General features: G+C 32.6%; 1 protein-coding gene across 1 annotated transcript; it reads left to right on the top strand.

The window, feature by feature from the left end:
• The first annotated feature begins 4 nt into the window (after positions 1-4).
• LOC106131448 (uncharacterized) lies at positions 5-21,576 on the top strand. Its single transcript, XM_060950150.1, has 5 exons — positions 5-143; positions 14,020-14,121; positions 15,139-15,495; positions 20,048-20,266; positions 20,858-21,576. Exons 1-5 carry the CDS (start codon positions 27-29, stop codon positions 21,017-21,019), a joined length of 957 nt encoding a protein of 318 aa, XP_060806133.1. The 5' UTR covers positions 5-26; the 3' UTR covers positions 21,020-21,576.

Genomic DNA, 21,576 nt, shown 5'->3' with positions numbered 1-21,576 from the left:
CTGCCGGCAGTATCGTTTTGGTCACGATGTTGGCAACACGCACGCTTGTGGTCCTCCTGTTTGTAGGTGTTGCGTTTGCGACGCCCGCGCACGTGCGCAGCCGGAGACAGTTGGCCGATGATGACTCGCTTCAGCCGATAGAGGTGAGTTCTTGAGTTTATACCGATGCGTTTGGCATGCGTTGCAATTGAAATTTTCCGGAGTTTTCGCTTATGGAACTGATGATTCTTTATTCTGTTTTTACAATAGTAGTTGTACGAGAATAGAAATGTAAATATTGTTTTTGTAACTAAAGGAATGATGTGTCGCTGTCGGGTAACTCAAGCAATTTTTTATAAGAATATAATTTTTTAAAGTAATATATACAAGAGAAACGAAAGAAAATCTATTGTGATGCATGCTAAATAGTGAGTAATTGTACTCGTCACAAAATAAATTTATTACAAAAAACGCATGACCTTAAATTGTTTTTCATGTGTTTTTTAAACAAAAGATTTAAATTTGTATGAGTAGATGATGAATTTACAATGATTGTACAACAACTCGCTACAATGTACCATCTGGTTTACAGGCCAATGTTATTTTCAGTTAAGTTTGCATTCATTGTGCGTTGTTCGTATAACAACATATAATTTTAGGGTTAACACCGCGCAATGGAATGCATTATCTTTAAGTTTGCGGAAACTACGACTAACTATAATTTTAAGGATATTTGGTTAAGTTTCAAAGCTTTAGCTGAAATGAAATACCAGTTAGTCGCTATTGGTCAATACTGGTTTTGCTAAGTTTACCTTGAATGTTGTACAAAAGATCATATGTCCAAGTGATTAATACCAATGAAGGACTGCGCATGCGCATACATGACCTCCTTCTGACCAATTATATTGCGTTTCATTAAAATTTACTAATTTTTACGTGACATCAATTCATAACTATCTGTTATGTGACTTTATGTATCAAAATATCGCATCTTAACAAAATGAATATACACTAGACCACCACACAATTAGGTACCTACATGACAACGATCACTAAAAACTTACTCTTATACCAATATGCTATCGTCTTCTTGTCAGGATATTAATTTAGGACAGATATCACGTCTTAATTCCTTACAGGAAAGATAGAACAAACAGTCTCGAAAAGACTCAAGTTCAAAATACATACATACATATCGAGTCACCTCTATATGCCTTGCGGGGTAGACGGGGTAGCCAATGGTCTTGATGAGACTGAAGGCCTTTCCGCTGTATGGCTTTATGATGCAATTAAGTTTCGAATTCAAAATAAACATAAAAATCCTCTAATGCATTACTGGCACGGTACACTAGATTACCATCAATGATTTGACGATTTTGAGACAAACTAAGATTAATATTTCATAATTCACGTGCACAGATGTTTGTTACGTGCCCACTTCAGATAGAATATGTCTAACGTAACGTCCCAATTTGTAATAAAAATTACGCATCCTATGCGGTCGACTGTACGTTCAAACAAAAGGGGAGCACATCACTAGTTATGTACGTCAGAATGCAACTAGTGTTGTGCCCTTGTGACCGCCTTTCTTGGTGTTATCATGAAGAACGCATAAAAGTTTGAAATTATGTAGATTTGTTTAAGACGTCATCGACATCAAACTTGACATACATTTTTTACACACATACTACTCGCAGTTCACACATAGGTGTATGGCTTAATGATGGAATTAGGATGCAATTGAAGGAATCCTAAGTTTCTAAGCATATCCCTTACCGTTGGAAGGAGAAGGTCTAAACGTAGTACGTACTTTGAACAAATCAGGTCAGGTCAGGGCAAAAGTAGAAGTTGAGGAAGTTTGTAAAGATCGTGGCAAGTTTAAATTGGAATGCCTGCCCTTTTGGGAAGACCCATTATCTAATTAAACTTAAAACAAAGAGAAAAAGAACATTTAAAAGTAAAAATAGAATGTCAAGATGAATCCGGAAGATCATATTGAGATCTCAACCCAATTAGGCAATCAAGAGATACCTGTTTAGATAATATGATATAAATACACGGGCAAGCATGAAATTATTTATGTAACTAACATTGAAATTGAGGTCACGAAGGCTTAGATTTGACTAAATAAAAACAATTTTACTTACGCATTAATTAATCTGTTTTTGAGAGTTATAAATGGATATTGTTTTTGCTTGAGAATGAATTGTAGATTTTTTTTAATGTTTAAACATAGATTTAGAATATAATTTATGTGTTAAAATTCATTGATTTATTTTTTATTTGATTTATATTTACATATTTTTTTATTGATCAAATTTCTAGAATATAATTAAGAGAGAATAATTAATAAATTAATTATGATTCTTTAACTTTTGATTTTAACGCTTGTTTTGACATTTAGTTACTAAAATTTTCCTATCTTTGAATTCTATGGTGGCGAAAATTATTAAATAACAATTTAATAATACGTACGTAAATAATATAATTAAAATACCAATGATTCATCAACGCTAGTTCCACTGACCTCATGATGACACCTCAATACTTTATTATTCATTTACAAATAGAATTATAATAATGGTCATAGCGAACTCCACTTTCCACGGAGTAGGTTACGCAATCCCTTGACCACTGGTTTCGGAGTTGTGACGTAATATTATAATACTGTGTAAGTCTGTTTGTCCGTCTAAGACGAACGAACATTAAGTACGTATAAGCGGCTGAATAATCAAAACAGGTCTGCAAGGATAGCAGCAAGTGGAAATCCGTAGTCTCTGCCTATCCCAATGGGAAACTTTAAGCATAAGAATATTTTCATGTATATAAAATTTGGGTACAAAATAACATTTAATCATATCATATGGTCTAGACGAAAATATATTAGAGTCAGGGACATTTTGGCAAAAGGTAAAATGAAGAGTATAGGTACTTTAAATCATAGAGTTTGCTTTAAGATACTTATGAATGTGGATGAAGCGAAAGAAGTACGCTTCAAATAGTGACTGGCTTATCTTTCTTTGTCATAAAATTAATATTGTCTACCATTTTTTTAAGTTATTTAATTAAAGAAACTATTCTTTGTGAATTACATAAATATTAAAGTTAAAAATAGAAATATAGGACAATAATTAGCTCTTCATTCTAATTAACAGGCCATCATGCACTCGTATCAAATATTAGTTACAAACATCACGCTTCTTATAAATTACATCATAGATTAAGACAAAAATAGTCAATCAACAAAAACTAAAACTTCATATTGATTGACATCAGCAATCACCATTCACTATTGGCCATCTTGTTGCAATATTGTTTGAATGTCAGATGTCAATAGTTACATCTGAGATTGTGTCATTAATTGTAGTGTGCGGTTCTAGGTTCGATCGTAAACATGTAAAAGTATCAATTTGCGCTAACTTTAAATATTTTTTTATGATTTTATAAGTGTATTATTATGAATCATAATCAAATTATATTAACGCGTAACATTATATCTTACTTAATTTTCTACTTAAAGGAATTTTTGCCTCGTTCTTACGAATATCGTTACTAACAATCAGTTAATGTTGGTAATAAGTAAATAATCATTTGAATTTTGATGGCCTATTTTACGCAGTGATTCTGTTTTTGCCTCTGATCCACAGGTCCCGGGTTCAAATTTAATTCAAATTCACTTACTTTTTCATGACGTTTTATTTTCTTTTCTTATTTTAAATAATTACACAAATTCCTTAAAAAAGGGAGTTCGTGACAATGGCAAATGGACCGTTTTTGGCCAATGAACCATTTTTGATTACCCTGGGTCTTGGATGTTTATATGAACATTTTTCATACTATATACAATCGATGACTTAGTTGGGTCAGTTCAATTAGTAGATATACGCTTTGTTTGTCAATTTAGTGATCGTTTGACTTACCTTGTATATTTTTATTTGTTACATTTACCTAAGTATTTGTTGTTGGCCTCGACTCAACTTCTTTCCGGCTATCGCCTCTCATACATACCCAAAATAAACCTTACATTATGACATATACGATTATATAAAATAACCACTTACCACGCCACTACAGACATACATAAATGCACTTTAAAATAAAGAGTATAGTGTTCAAATTAAAATGTGTTTGATAAGGAAAATATTCGTAAAATGATCTGGATTTTTACTGTTTATGAGGTTATTGGTTATGCTTCTAAATTATGAATTCATAAATGAAATTTTATGTCTAAAGAATATGTAAAACATAGAGCATAATTAAAGTGAAGAGAGTCTCACACTTTGATACAATTTTTTATAAATTCGTTTATTTAACTAAGATTTTTATTTATTGCCATATATTTCACGATGTTTTACGATTGACTCAATCTTTAAAATCGCTATTAAAAAGTGACAAACTTTTTAGTAGTTCACTGTATTTAAATTTATTAAAGCAACTGATTTTTATTTATAGTAATCTGTGTGTTGAACTGTTTGATATGTCGGTCATCTTTTATCCAGTATCTAAATGCTAAATAATTTTCTCGGTAGGTAAAACGTTAATGCTTAACATTAATGTACATGGTACCGAGCTAAATTGCGTGAAGCTTAAATATTCTACGAGTAGATAATTTAGCAAAATGATGGCACGTTTTTGCTATGTTTTGCCATCTGTCGAGTTTGTGTGTTGCAAGATTTGCAATATATATTTTTTTATATAATTAGAGATATTTTTACCTCAGTTTTTATTAATATTCATATTAGTATTTCCTTATTACGATCAAAATGGTTAAAGAAATAAAAAAAAGAGAACTTTTCATGCCCTTTACATATAAAAACTAAAATACATATACACTTCACGAGTATTCCTTTAACGATGCTAATGACCACAAAAACTTTAAATAAAAAATTATTTATTTTTACACTTTTCACAAATATTTTCAGTGAGTATACTGATATGTAGCAAACGTTCACGACACTAAACCGTCTTCACTAATTTCGGTTATCGTTGCACCTGTTTATTTATGTATATTGTTTATTTATTGTAGTTTTTATGTTTTTTATTAAAATCATTTTATTTTGTCATTTGTGTAGGTATAAATATATATATTTTGTTCGCCGCCACACCAAGTTCTCTGTCAGACCAATCAAGTTGACTATAGTATAGTTAATGCATCTAGCATTAAGTCCGCCAATTGTGCTATTATACATTTGCATTTAGAACAATAAAGTTGAAATTAATAAATAAACATAAAAATTAGTCATAATTTAACTTTCTTGCTTCCTTTTTGTCTTACCTAATCCTATTTAATTTTAGATTTCGCCAACACTACTAGTTAGTATAAAATCAAAAGAGAACGTATTTGCAAAGATTACTGCAATTATAACAGTTGTGTTCAAATTTCCTGTCTAGAAAGTGCGAATTATATAAACTTTAAACCAGATTAGTCTAAATTCAAAAGATACGGCTAGAACATTTATTAATTCACCTGTCAAAGATCCATATATATCCATATAATTTATATGCCAGATTATAACATTTTTGGTAATTATAATGTTTTCTATTAAAAGCCTAGTCTAATTCCAAAATCATATATATATATATATTATATTAGTAACATACTATCTTGAAAGTATGGATAGTATAACGGAAAGAATGGATGTATTAACTACCTACCAACACCCAATAGAGTTATATAACGTTAGAAAGGACAGGCGTGTGAATCCAGCGATTGTGCCAACGAGACGGGATGTTCGTCTGGTGCGAATAACTCTACTTCTTGTTTAGTTGGGTAACGCCGGCCGAAAATAGATGATCTGGTTTTTGGCATTCTACTTTTTAGATATGATCTTATCTTTATTGATACAATTGACATAGTTTTGTCTTTTTTTCATATACATATCACGTTTTTATTACTTACGGGTTAGACAGAGCTTGAGTTACTAAACTGACCTACCAAGATTATCTGAATAGCTAACTGGTTTTTGGCCCTTGCGCTGGTAAGATAGGCAACCGTCCAAAAGACTCCCTAGTTTACACTTATTTATAAATTATTTATTTAGTGTTTTTTATTAAATTACACTAGGCTTTATATATATATTTTTTTAATCGACAACTTAAACGGCGATTTAAAAAACGTTCTTTAACAACCTACATTAACAAATTGTTTTGTTTTCTCTAGTCTTTGATATAACATACGTAATTATTTTTTTTCAATACACCCAATATTGTCAAATTCGGGGTGACTATTTTCACTGTTCGGCCTAAGATTTTTTTCATAAACTTCTATGAGGTGAGGACTTTCCTAATAGAACAATGTACAATAATGCGGTATAAATCGTTAACTAGATCATTCTGTTGCAACACAGCAATGTTCTCCGATCTAGTTCCCAGATCTGCTATACGGAGAATGGTTTCGTAATATAATCGCAAAAATGCATTATAATTCTCATAGGACAAGGGAACTTTGGGACATGTCCGATGAGAATACGGCGTTGACGTGATAATTATGTATTCTGTATTTCATCATAGCGCATACTAAAATACGTTCTCAGGCAGTCGTTGTCAAGTATGTGAGACTTTTAAAGAAAAGTTATTTAACGTTAGTATTTCGTTTTTTACTATATCCTGTTAACTATTGTCGTTGGGACTTTTAGATGGCCTATTTTTTTTAGGACTTTTTATAAATAATACAGGTATTAAACGCGCACGTATTATAAATATTACAATGCAACGCGCTTTAAAATCTTTTATTAGTCTTTTATTGAGATGTCTATAAATCATTTTCATGAGATGATTGTTTTAATGATCAAGTGCTCTTGAAATATCAAGATCATTATTTTCTATTGTACATCAGAAAAAGAGTCTTATTATTAAGATAAAGAAAAATCGGAAATCAATACAAATATAACTATTTTTTTTTAAAGGTAAAGTAAGGTGTTTCAAAACGAAGGTGTCTATGGTATATCACGGCCAAACACAATTACCCTTCTTGCGCGGTCGGGCAAAACGCAACAGGTTCGACAAACACGACAGGTGTAATGTTGAGAATTACAAAAGCAATTATTATTAATTATTTAAGCAAAGTTTCATTTGTAAAATTATATATTTGTAATGAGAATACTTGTTTTGAAAACATTTCTATTGATAATTTCGCAAAATACGATAAAAATGTTACGTTGTGGTCCATTTACGAGTATTATGGAAACATAATTATTTTTTATATGTAACTCTCACGTATTTTTTTGTTTTCATTGCTTAGTCATTTATTAGCTTAGTTATTACCATAACGCTGAATGTGTCTGCATATCTAACAGGGTGTAGACCTCAGGGGTAGATAGATGTCTCAAAAAGACCGAAACTCCATGATTCTCTGTACTTTTAAAAAATAATACTTTTCCATATATAACCTATGCATTGCATATGCAAAGCAATAAAAAAAGTATGCAAAATAAAGTTATTACTTGAATATAACAATATACGTCTTTAAAATAAATAATTTTGTCGAGAATTATATGCCTATGAAATATGAGCGGTGTCAACGTTGATGACTTCTGACACGTCCTACTTATTCCAAAGATTATCATTAAAAGATTAGTACCTACACAAAATTATCATTATTTCATAATAGTATCTGTAATTTGAAATGTACATTATTTTTCTTTGGTTTTATAATATTTCTTGAAGTGAAACCGCGTAGATCCTTTAAGTCTCGGACAAAATTTATTAAGTGCAATTCGTGTTTAATTCTAAAAACGCCCACCTATTTGGTCATAAAACAGGTTTATAATCGTTATCTTAATTCTGCACAACCTTGCTGCCCGCAAATTCAGTCATAATTACTGCATATTGTGAACGGGCTAGTCTGTTTGAAATAGATAAATATAACAAATTAATGTCACCTAAGACATACTCACATATCACGTATTTATAGCTTACGAGGTAGATACAGTCTCAAAGTTATGGCCTTGTTTAGCCGCCACTTTGGCAAAATAATTAGATAAATTGGGCCAGAATGTATAATATACTCTGATTTCATTGATATATACATACAATCACGTCTATGTCCCCTGCAGGGTAGATAGAGCCAGCAGTTTCGAAAAGACTAATAGGCCACGTTCAGCTGTTTGGCATAATGAAAGAACTCAAATAGTGACTGGTTGCTAGCCCATCGCTGACAAGAAGAATCTCAAGTTTATTAGCCTATCCCTTTCCGCTTCTTACGACATCCACGGGCAAGAGATGGAGTGGTCCTATTATTTTTTTCATTGGTGCCGAGAACCACACGGCATTTTTCTTATAGTTTTCACAGTTTTTACATACCATTGACACAAGGATCCACAAAACAATCAAGCATATAAAATTTAATCTAAAAAATATTTTCGTCAAATAATATATGTATATAATTTTTTAACTTTGATAGTTCTTCAGGTTGTGTTTGAACTACAGTATTCCTCCACCGATTCGCTCTCAGCAAGTAAAACCACGAGAAGCAGCTAGTTCATTAAACAAAATTACCTCATATCTAGGACAGAGTCGCCGACCTTTCGGCCTCCGCCTCGTAAAAGGATCTGTGGTAGATAAATTGCTTCTCAGTAAATAACTTTAGGTTAGGCTATAAACAAAATATAGCTAAATGACCAATTACATTGTAAATTTTACTTTGAAGCTTTAGACGTTTTGGCGTTTTGTGGTTGGAGTACCTTATTATGAAATTTACAGTGCGGTTGGTTTTACAGTGTAGAGCGTAGGTGGTCGAACGGTTAAAGTATCCGAATGCGTGGTTGCAGGTTCAATCAGACCGCAGCCAATGATTCTTCGCCGAGTAATGTTATATTAGTTTGATTTTTACATGGTTTTTAAGTAAACCTCTAGCTGAATTTGTATATACAAACAATTATTTTTTTTTCAAATTACAATCTTTAAATAGTTTTTTCACATAATATCATTAGGATGTGTTTAGTTTAGTTTTGTGAATTTAAACACAATATGCTGAAAAATTACATAATTAATTATTATTAAAAAAAAAATAATTTTAATTCACATATTTTTTTTCTTCTACCATATTTAAGCTTTAATATAAAACTGGTAATTTATACATAAAATTATTCATGTTAAATTCAAGGTACCATTTAGGGGGTCAGTCGGTATACTGAGCGTGGTAACGGGCAGGTTACGCGAGAGGCGGGTGGCCTCGACCCGCTGTGGTCAGCTGCGTCGGCACTACCAGTTTATCCTTATCAAAAATGCCAACATAAGTCTCGAAACCTTAAGGAATAATAGCTAAAGTCGTAAATGTATGTAAATTGTAGTATTCGGGTTATTTCTGACGTTTAAAACGTTTGAGGATTAATTACATACATACATACATATGATCACGTCTATATCCCTAGCGGGGTAGACAGAGCCTCCAGTCTTGAAAAGACTGATAGGCCACGCTCAGCTGTTTGGCTTAGTGATAGAATTGAGATTCAAATAGTGACAGGTTGCTAGCCCATCGCCTAAAAGAGGAATCCCAAGTTTATTAGCCTATCCCTTAGTCGCCTTTTAAGACATCCGTGGGAAAGAGATGGAGTGGTCCTATTCTTTTTTGTAATGGTGCCGGGAACCACACGGCAGGATTAATTACTGATTGTGAAGTTTAATAGAATAAAGATTAATTAATTTAAACAATAACAGTGTGGTATTATATGAGATTGGACAAGAACCTTGGCAAAAACTTGATTAATATCCAATTTTTAATTTTAAATTTACTCTTACCTATATATTCACTTATCAAAAAAACGTCAATAAAAAAAATATAGAGAAAATAAATCAATGGATGACGCTCCACTTATGCATTGCAATTGTGTACAATTACAACAAAAACAGTTTCCTAGATAGTTTAAATATAATGTTGGGGTTGTATGATGTTGTAACACACTACGTCTTGTGAAACACATAGTATGTCGAAGATCAACAGGTCTCATTCTAACTTCACTTCGACTTGCTTTTATGAATATTTATATAGGTATGTAAGAAGAAAAATACTTAGGTTTCTCTGTGACAACGGCATAATTTTGTTTACATTCTTAGCCAGAAATATACGCTAAAGATGTAAAGCAATGCTTGAAAATCAATGTGTTCCAATATTTTAAAGTTTTTGGAAGAAATGGGAGTCGAATTATTATTTTGCAGAAATATGATTTGAAAAGTGATGATCTCAGAAATGATTCTGCGAATGTATTTATAACCTAATTATATAATTGGACGAAAAGGATAACAAACGAAGAAGCGTAAAATAAGAGTGAAAAACCAACTGCTTTTAAAACGATAGAAAATAGGAGAGGGAAAATTAAAAAAAATATGTGATGATTTTTTCCAAAATGATAGTAGAATTTTCATCAATTTACGGTATCATCACAAAAACTTCACCTTATATTATATAATAACCTCAATCCTTAGTACCTACCACATGATAAGCATTATTTGTATTTAGTTAGCCGACCGCGCGTCATTACGCAACTCTTTCGACACTTAACCAAACCTCGGTTGGGCCTTCTTGCACAAAACGTCATGTTAAACAAGGCTTTACACATGTTTCTTTGAAAAACTTAAAAATTAAGAATATAAAATCGACTTTACAAGACGCCAAATTGCATTTAGATTTTAATTGTCAAAATTATTGTCAAAATAAAGTTGAAATTTATACTGTTCTTAATAAACAAGCCACTAAATTGATGGATTTTTATTTTATATAAGTAGTTAATTGGAAACAATGTGGATCAATTATATTTGGATTGCATTCTAAGCAACTTTGAAGCTTGGTTTCTCAATAAAGCGTAATATATCAAAAAAAGGGGTAAGATTTTTAGGTTAGCTGTTAGCGTGATAGTTACACCTGGAAAATTTCCTTTGCACTAGTAATTTTTATCTCATGTTGGATATTTTTGTAATTCCAATAAAGGAATGTATTTTTTGTGTTTTTGCTGTATACTGTGGAATTTCCATAGCGAAAGAAACCACAGGAAACAATGTATTACAACTGTTATGAAATATAACTAGTTCTTGAATGCATGTTTTATGCTATTATTCATGTTAAACATGTATGTTTTAAATAAATTCATAATCACATTTTTAACGAAACTTGCAATATCTAACTGTGAGAACATGCATTAAGGGCAAGGGTAGGCAGAGACTACATCTTCCCACTTGTAGTATCCCTGCATTCTTTCGCGACATCCACATTCATAACTCTCGTCATGCAAGTTTGTCAATTTAGAGTATTCTTGACCATTTGGTAAGACGTCCCCGATTTATTGCAAACGGCTCTTTAAATTATTTTAAATGCACTTATTGAACTATTTGGTTTTAAATTTTATCTTACATCAAGTATGTAGCCTGATTGTCATGTCATTTTTCTATTTCAATTAAGTACATTAAAAATGACCAATTACCATAAGTTTGCCTTGATCGAGGGTCAAATTTAAAGTGCTACCGGTGCATTAAGAAGCCAAATGACTTAAGTGCAAAGGTGAAATGTTTATAATTGAACATTGCATTACACACATATGTATATCACGTTTTTATGTTTAACGGGGTATAAAATAAATAATTAAATAAATATATACGGGACAAATTACACTGATTGAGTTAGCCTCGAGGTAGGTTCGACACTCGTGTTACGAGATACTAACTCAACGATACTATATTTTATAATAAATACTTATATAGATTAACATCCAAGACCCAGACCAATCAGAAAAAGTTCTTTTCTCATCATGCGCTGGCCGGGATTCGAACCCGGGACCTCCGGTGTCACAGACAAGCCTACTACCGCTGCGCCACAGAGGCCGTCAAAATAAAAGGGTATATAGAGACAAAAGTAATTTTAAGACTAAAAGGCATATTCAGCTGGATGGCTTGATGATAGAATTGATTCAGGTAGCGCCATTTTGTTATCCCACCGCCTAAAAGAGGAGCACTAAGTTAATAAGCTTATAACTTGGTTGACTTTTACAATCTGCGCGGAAAGAGAAGTAACTGGCACACGCTAGATTTTCTTCGCTACAAGACAGACCAGCATGTTTAAAATCATTCGTTAATTTTATTTAATGTCCGTCTTGTTTGTAAATATGAAAAGATAGAACATTATGCTTGGATCTTTAGTCACTTAAAATTTATAAGGCGTTTAAAATGCTATTAAAAAGACCATAATAATAATAACACTTTAGCACGCGTTATTACTTATGTGTGTCAGACAATTATATTGTTAGAAAATTAGATACAAGGCATTATATTTATTGGCGTCGTTGAGTGAATAAAAGGGTTACGATTTATGTGTCAAATTAAATGTTACTCGTCTCTGTGTGCAGTGAGAAAATTTGTGCTATCTTACATAAATCACGTCTATATCCCTTGTGGGGTAGACAGAGCCAACAGCCTTGGAAAGACTGATCGGCCACGTTCAGCTATTTGGCTTAATGATAGAATTGAGATTAAAATAGTGACAGGTTGCCAGCCCAGCGCTTACAAGAATCCCAATTTTATGAGCATACCCCTTACTCGCCTTTTACGACATCCATGGGAAGGAGATGGAGTGATCCTATTCTTTTTTTTAATGGTGCCGGGAACCACATGGCAAAAATCCCACTAATATATTTAACTCAGAAAAGAGTATCGGTGCTACATAAGGCTTTACACGTAATATTGGTTAGCAAGTGAACGCACGACCTTCGCTCTGTGCGGTCTCTCCGGACGTTTGGCTACACGTCACTCATTACAATTAACCACTTTTTTTAGTTTGTGGGCTAAATTTAATAGCGCCTTTTTATGGGAATTTTGAAAATCATTATCATTTCATTCAAGAAATAAGGGTTATGTCCCTTGTGCAATACATACATACATATAGTCACGTCTACATCCCATGCGGGGAAGACAGAGACAACAGTCTCGAAACGACTGAACAGCCACGTTTAGGTGTAAGACTTCATGATGTTATTGAGATTCTAATAGTGACAGACATTACACACAGTCTTTATCGCTAATGGGATACATAGAGCCAAAAATCACAAAACTCGAAAGGTATGTTTATTTGGATTGCTTATGGATACAATTGATCGCATAGCATATTTAATATATTTTCGAACTTAAGACATGGAATATATATTTTAATAAATATTTTATTTCATTAATATTTTTTCGTTTTCGAACACCGATCGCGAAAATTAGTTACCAAAATGGCTGGAGAGATAATATTGTCTCTCTTATAATAATTTAATTCAAAATGTGTTATAATTACGTACGCGAGTATGCGAAGACAAATTCAAAAGATTTAAAGAAAGATGAGTATAATAATCATTTATTGGAAAAAATATTGACGAAGTAAGTTCAGATCATAAATTTTCTATATTTGTGTTGTGTGTGTGTGTGTGTTTTTGTAAACGTATATTTGAAAATTTTAATCGACCGCACGTTTTGATTGCACAGTTTCATACAAATTATGGATGGACAAAATTGTTCGTTGTATACGCTCATGCATGCACTAGTTTCGACATTAATTCCACAGAGCACAGAACCATCACTCCACCGGCGTAGGCTTGTTTGTTCTGTGGTAGTTACATAGACGGTAGAACACTATAAAGCCACGTTTTGATTGAAACACTAAGTGATACATACGTAGATTTATTTGTTTTTTGTTGTAGTGAAATTGTTTTAGTTAATTGACAGTTTTTAAAAATTATTTCGTGGTCGCAACGTTTGTTAAAACGTATTTATGAAACGTCTAAATTTTCTTTACAAAAAACATTATTGTTTGAAGAATACAATTTAAAAAATAATGAATTGGAAAAAAAAAACATCATCCAAAAATTTACTACACCAATTATTTTGTAATAATTTTATTTAACATCCTAGTGATCATAAATTGACATTTATTTTTATTTTCTAAACAAAAAACGCCCACGAAATAACTTTCAAAAACTTTATCGAAACTTTGGTGTCGGTACGATATATGTGTGTGGTGTCGGTGGTGTCGGTGTGTGTAGGTAGTGTAGTGATATGGGTGTGTGTGTATGTGTGCAGGACGCTGACGGCGACGAGCAGACCAGGGAGAAGAGGAAATTCGAGGGCGTCACCCAGGCCAAGTTGGGCATCAAGAACGCTGTTCTCGGCTTTGTGTTTGGTGTAAGTACTATGAGTAATTTATTGTCTTAATTTACTGTAATCAGGAAATTTTCGAAAATCTAAGCGTGCATGGAAAACTGAGGCTAATGATGTGATTCGTAAGGCATTCGTTCTGGGTTAATACTGTAGTGTTTATACATATTTTTATTCCTAACGGGCTCCAAGATATTCAAAAACTATGTACGTTCTGTGCAGACTTAAATAATAAGATCATTTATCGCTATCCCTTCGCCTCTGGTTAGATGAATGACGGCTTTGCTCCTTATTCTCGCTGACCGAAGCATTTGCTATAAAAAAAACGTGAAGTGAACAAGGGTTTACAGCGCGCTTCACTGTCGTGGTACAGTCCAAAAAGGTAATTAAGTATACAGAGTTGTGGTCTATTCTATACGTATTTTTACTAAACCAAATTTTCTATTTACATGAAAAGTTAAAGCTATTATTTTCCTTAATTTTTTATGACACCGTAATTAGTTTCCGAAAACATTTTTGTTCCATTTTCGGCCCGGTATACTTATTTATATAGTTGTCTGCAAGTTGAGCAGCCACGGTGCCCACTCCATTGACGTGAACCTATGTAATTAAAATAGCACTGACATCAGCTCTTAATACTAAACGCCAACCTGCAAGTGTGATATCAGCTAACATTTAGTGTTCCTGTACGTCAAACCGATTTCTTTTATACATAGGTAGCTTTTTCAGGACAGAAAGACAGAAAAGTTAATCATTCGTACCTTATACCCATGAAGTGGGTATAAGGTACGAATGTGTTTTAATTAAACGTATGTGTTTTAATTTGTTTATCTTCTATAGAAGATAAACAAATTAAAACACATACGTAGTTTACCTGATCAAAGCTTAACCCTAAAAATATAACTATCATAATCACGGAGTCAGTATTTGAAGCTGAAATCACGTACTCGTTTTGGAGCTAGCTCAATCTGTACTTTCTGTGTGTAACTTTGCCTTTACTAGATCAACTATAGTAGAAACTAACAAACTAATTTCTGGTTCCAGAAAATCAATTCATTGATCGACGCAAAGACGAGACTGGTGGACACCTTGGACAAGCAAAACATCGCGATCAACAAGCAATACGGAATTGAGCCTCCCCAAAACGGTTTATCATCCTTAGGAGGCATCGTGGGTCAAGTTCTCCAGCCCAAGTTACAGTTCATAGGGCCAAAGATCCAAGCTGTGACGTCACTATTCGGAGGGTCGTCTGGAAACGGTGGTTCTTCTGGCGGACAAGGTGGGGGCGGTCTGGGTTCAATCCTATCGCTGGTGACGTCACTCTCAGGTTCCTCTTCAAGCAACGCTGGTGCCGGAGCTACGGTCGAGACTATTGACTCCTCAGAGGAAGACGACTCGTCGTGAAACCCCTGACTTCCTAATACATTGCGGCACCGCCCCGTTCTTCCTAAAGACGGGCTGTAAATAGAGAGTGATGGAGATGTTTCGATTTATTTTTGCCGTGATATTATAGACCAGTGGTCACGTTCAGTGATTTTACGATTAAATGCAAATCAGTAACCCCAGTGAAGTCTCAATCGGGACTAACGCTTGGAGACTAATAAAGCAAAAATGAATTGAAATATCTGAACTTGCTGTATCGAGAATTTGTAAATATTCATTCGACACCCAGTTACTCGATATGGCAGTTTTGTGATTCGTAACATTATTATTTTGTGCGATTTTTAATCACTCAATTACCAAAATCTTCGACATGAAAAGTAATGATCAGATGATGAATTTATAAATGAGAAAAGTGCCGTAATGTATTAAATTTTCTATTAACTTCGGTTCATAATTCAATTTAAACTAATAAGTAAATTAGAAAAACTATTATTTTTCATAATGCTCTCATTCCAAATTTCCAATGCTGCTTTTGATAAATAGTTACCAACTTTTTGAACGAACATATGGCAATAAAAAAAAAACTAAAAAAGATTAATAATTGACTGACATAGATTTAATAGAGCTTACTTATTTGATATTGGAAAGCTTTTGAATTATGAACCAGGCTTTTCATCAGCTGTAAATTGCGACTCACTCTTTGTATTTATATGTAAATAGTTTTAGGTGAACGATGGTGATATTAAATATTTTCTTCTAAGAGTTGTTTATATGCACTGCACCTTATTAGCTTGTGCATTACTCCGTCCGAAGAATAATATTTCTACCGTTAACTATAAGTCATAATCTGATTATAGACAAAAAATTATTCCATGCGAGTGTGGTATACTTAAAATTTCATTTTTTTTTTAATTTAAATCCAAGTAACTTACCATACGATCGTTAATATATTTTAAAAGTAAAATAATAAACGTTCATCTTGAATAAAGAAAGTCGTTAATTTTTTTTTAATAAAAAAGTATTAATTTATTGGAACCATAGAAATCGGAATGGGAATAATTTTAAATGATTTTAAAATTTGACTTGATAGTTCTCGACATATCTTAATAAAGTTACTGATATATAGTTGTACAATGTACATAAAGCAGTTTACATTTGGCCACGGATGAATGCACAAGCTCTCCCCGCACAAATCCGGTTTGTACTCGCCTTTTACGTTTTGCATAACTTCCGATGAAGTTTCTAGAATTTAGCTGATTTCAGAGTCATGCGTTTGAGCCGCGCCGATCTAACGCATACGCTTGTACAGTCAACAGCACATCAACCTACTCAATGCCAATGAAAATTCGCCTCTATTATACCGTCATGTCATACAGGATAACTTGATATGCGTAATAACATAAGATAATAGCTGGGTGTAATGAAAAAGCTGTTAAAAATGCGTGCCATACTTTATAGAGCGAAACTCAAGATACTCGTAAGCAGTTATAACCCGCTGTCTCGCCATAACTCTGAAATAAGCATTGGGACACTTTTAATTCAAAAAAATTTATCCGATCAAAAAAGAAAAATGGGGAATATTCTTCACTATTTGATGCATTTGAATGCAAAAAAAATAACAATTAAAATCGTACTGAACGTACGAAGAGACGATAAGATACCTAATTTGAGGTTGATATTCTTGCATTGTCACTTTGACCGTTGTTCAACAATGGGTAAAAAGTAACAAATTAATACGTAATTATTTTTGATACTGATAGAGATTTATACTATCTATGTGTAAATAAATACCAAAACCTTTAAGGACATATTTATGAAAAAGTAAGTATAATTGCTTTTAACACATTTTATTAAGAGATGTTCAAATTGTGTTCCAACGTTTTATCTAATGGTGACAATAACGACGTAAATTTATGTAAAATACTAAAATTCTTTTTCCAAAAAACTAATTTACCTGCGAGCTTGATTTGAGCAGATCTTTTTTATATAAATTAAAGCACATCACTGTATAATTTTGCACATCACACTTATATATACACACTTACAAACATACACGTTTATGTATATTTTTTTGCATAAGTGACTACTCTACTTCTATAATAGTGATCAAAGTACGCTTTCCAATGATTAAATATAAATAGACCTATTAAAGACCTTCCGTTATAAATTAAATGTTACCAGTTGTTCCTCACAGTTTTGCCTGTGATCAGAGAAACAGCGGAAAACATTCTAATGGGTTTAGGCTTCTCTTAGATAAGAATTGGCTTAGTGAAGTTTTTCCAACCTCTTTATATTTATTTTTCTCCTAAAGTTAAACTGTATTTTAGTGCTGTCTCCTTATTTTTTCAGTGATTTGTTAGGATTTCCAAAAAATCTAGTTTGACGCAGGGTGACGACATATTCCTAGTAGATCGTTGGGTCAACAACCTGTAAAATTAGATGTTGTTTTATTTGTATCCAGCTTATTAGATTTACCACCCATCCATTGAAAAAGTCATCAGTACCTTACATAGGTACTTTGAGGAGCACTTAAATGAAAACCTTCACAAATTTCTATTAAATAAGAGGTATATAAATCGTACTTTCGAAAAAAAAAATAGGTACATAATTACGAAAATCTTCTTTACCTGTACGAAAATAAAATAGAAATTCACAGAATCCATATGAAAAAAATCGTTAAAATAAGAGTTCAAAATTCTTGAAAAATATGCTTCAAACCAAAGCTTGTTTTTCAAATAGGCTGACATATTAACGTTGATATATTTTAATAAACGTCATTCTCATTTCACTCATTATGCCATCCAGTCTTGTGACTATATTCTACCCCGTTAGTGGTAAAGACGTGTAATAATGTTATTAAAAAATATTTATGTTTCCAAAGGTATTTACATCTCTCATCATCTAAGTATATTTTGTGTACCATACGTAGCAGATATTTTATTTTGAACTATCCTGAGACTTACTGTTATGCAATAGAGTGTTGAATAGCAGTAAATTTCGTGTAATCGCGGAAGAGATTTTACACATCACGAGAAAAACTATCGCTCTTTCACATTTTATTATGATGTGAAAAGGGACAGCATTAGTTTGTCGTGCGACAAAACGACGTCGCGCGTGCGATGTTACGAGCACTGTATAATATTATTATTTAGATATTTATTCTGAAGTATTAATGAAAGTAATTTTTGAACTTCGTTGTTTTTTCAAATATTTAAACATGTCAAATATTAAATAATTAATCACTATTTCTAACTTCGCCAAATCTAGTCGTTCTCATTTTTCTTAATCATTATGATTTAAAAAATATATATGTAATTATAATATTTTGGTAGCTAGAGTCTACACTAAAAGTACACATCCTCTATTTTGCTGGTACGTTGTCCAAATATTCTTCAATATTTTAAACCTAACTCTTGTCGATATTCTAGGTAGGAAGGACTATCTTTAATTACACATAAAAAATTTAAATGTTCTTAATAAAATCACAGACTGTCAAAAGTTGACAAAACATTAATGGAAGTTTTTCGGTTTCACAATAACACTTTATGTTAATTTTATTACTTGGTCATCCTTGATATACTTTTACTAAAGGACAAAACGAATATCGTGTCAAGTTAAGAAATTAATATGAGTCGATTTCTATAGAATGTAGGATGGCATCATATTGATTGGATGACAGGTAGGTATAAAAGTTGATAAATCGTTGTGTAAGAAATCAAGGAAGTATATCTACATATGAACATATTATCAATATGTTCATATGTAGATATATAGCCATCTCATATTTTTGCATCTTCACCACTTAGATCTTCATCTCCGTATATCCTGGATTAGTCGAGTCAGATTTTTACACGAAGCGACTCCAAACTTATATGTTTATTTTTTATTTATTTATTTAAACTTCATTGCACAAGATACAAATGTATAGCACAATTGGCGGACTTAATGCTAGAAGCATTATCTACCAGTCAACCATTGGGTCTTACAGAGAACTTCATGTGGGGTTAAACTAAATAAATTTGTAGCAAATATTCTTATTATTTCACATTGCTTTTATCTATCATCTTTAATACTCCAAACTACACATAATTTTTTGCACTAAATTAATCGGTTATTCAGATGCATGCATAAAAAGTTACATTTGAACGAGATCAGTACCTAATGTAAGTCAATTCCACTATAATTACTTTTACACCGTATTTAAGTAATTTTTTAGTTCCATATTTATATATACCTTTGTGTATATAAATCTCTTAATTCATTCGTAGTTAGATTTCTATTTCAAAACATAATTTTTCATTCCATTTTCTACTGACTTTTTATTTTACTAACGACTTTACCTACTGACCTTTTGACCTTTTCGACATACGCAAATTCGTTATGTATTGAATTGAATAAAAGCTGTTTAAAAATTAATTGTATTATTATTTATAAACAAATATTATACCAAACATGTACGACTTTCAAACTAAAAACCAAAACTCACAACCGATCAATTTATATTGAAAACCTCTTTTCTACAAATAAAAAAAAAGAAACACAGATTAAACCTCCTAGTACACACCCACAGATTGGCACTACATACCGCCGCCAAGCACGGGCCACAAACGAGTCCCCGACGAAGGTCACCTTGATTGGTCGGACGGACCTGGAGCGCCCGACCAGACAGTCGGACGACATCCCGGTGTTCGACAGGAACAAGGTCAGCCTGGACTTCCCGGGCAGTTTGTTTGGGCCGTCCGTGTCCCTTCTCATCAGAACTACTAAGATCATTGGCGATGTTATACAGGTAATGTTATTTCAGACATTTATATACAAGGGGAGGGTGAATGGGAGCGTTGGAGTGGGACTTAGACGAATGTATATCTTGATTAAATCGACGTTTTAGCAAAAGGTCAGGTTAAGTGTATCCGAAACTGTCGATCTTGCATGAAAGAAATTATGAATGTGGATGAAGCGAAGGAGGTAGATATGCAGTGATCGTGACAAGGGGAAAGAAGTAGTCTCTCCCAATCTCCGGGAAATAGATTAAATTGCGAAGCGCCTGACGAAAATTTACCGTCTTTGTGCTACAACATACACTTGCTTCATGTATTTTGTGAGGGAAGTACACATCGAAAATCAATCTTTTTAATAAAGTACATACTTACAATATAATTCAAATTGATAAAAAGCAGCGCTGAAATCAAAGCATATGGCATATTTATGTTTCACTAATAAAAAAAATAGTATGTGGAGACACATGTGAGTGTATCTATGTAGGTAAATCGGGGCATGTATTGACACTACTTGTCCTAAATTATTTGTCTGCTTCATAAATAGAAGGTGTAAAATGGCTACAAGTAATTAGGTAATACAATAAAAAATTGACATGTTTCAGAACTCAGCCGTACGCTACCAGTCCTTCTTGAGGCTGTTCCGGCCCCTCTTCAGAGGACCCTTCGAGATCAAGGGTCTGGACCCTCCTACAACCACTACCACCACCACTACTACCACTACCAAGGCACCGATAACATCAGACAATGAAATCCGACGGCGATGAAAGGTGTAGAAGAGTAGTTACAGATTTCAAGACTTTTTCATAGACATTTTTTAAAATTTAAATAAATGCAGACAAATCAGTAAAAATATATATAATATGAATCTTAATATTAACAACAAGTCCCTAACAATACAATGTTAGCATAGACGTAGATTGAAAAGATAAAGCCAGTTCACGACATCTCTAAGAAAACCAATATTTAATATTATTTTACTTACTGTGAAAGCAGCAAAGCGGTTTTTAAAGTACGCAGCTGAATATGGCGTAACAAAGTATAAAATAATAATATCTATACTTACTTTCAGTAGTCATGAAGAATTTTTAGCTTCATTGAATTGGGTTTATTTCATTCCAAGCATCTTTTTGAAATGTGATTTTACACGAGACAAAGAATAATCGTATTTTATAACATTAATCTAAATTATACTTTTTACTTAATAAGATTTCTATAATTTTTGTTTGTCTGTTATTTCAACGCCTGAAGTTTTTATTAGAGCAATGATACTAATGTGTCGAAATAATATAGGTAGTTCATAGGAAAATCACTTACATTATAT

Source organism: Amyelois transitella, chromosome 20 (assembly GCF_032362555.1).
Source record: "Amyelois transitella isolate CPQ chromosome 20, ilAmyTran1.1, whole genome shotgun sequence".
Lineage (NCBI taxonomy): Eukaryota > Metazoa > Arthropoda > Insecta > Lepidoptera > Pyralidae > Amyelois > Amyelois transitella.
The sequence above is the reverse complement of the archived record's forward strand: the minus strand, read 5'-3'. Positions and strand labels throughout refer to the sequence as shown.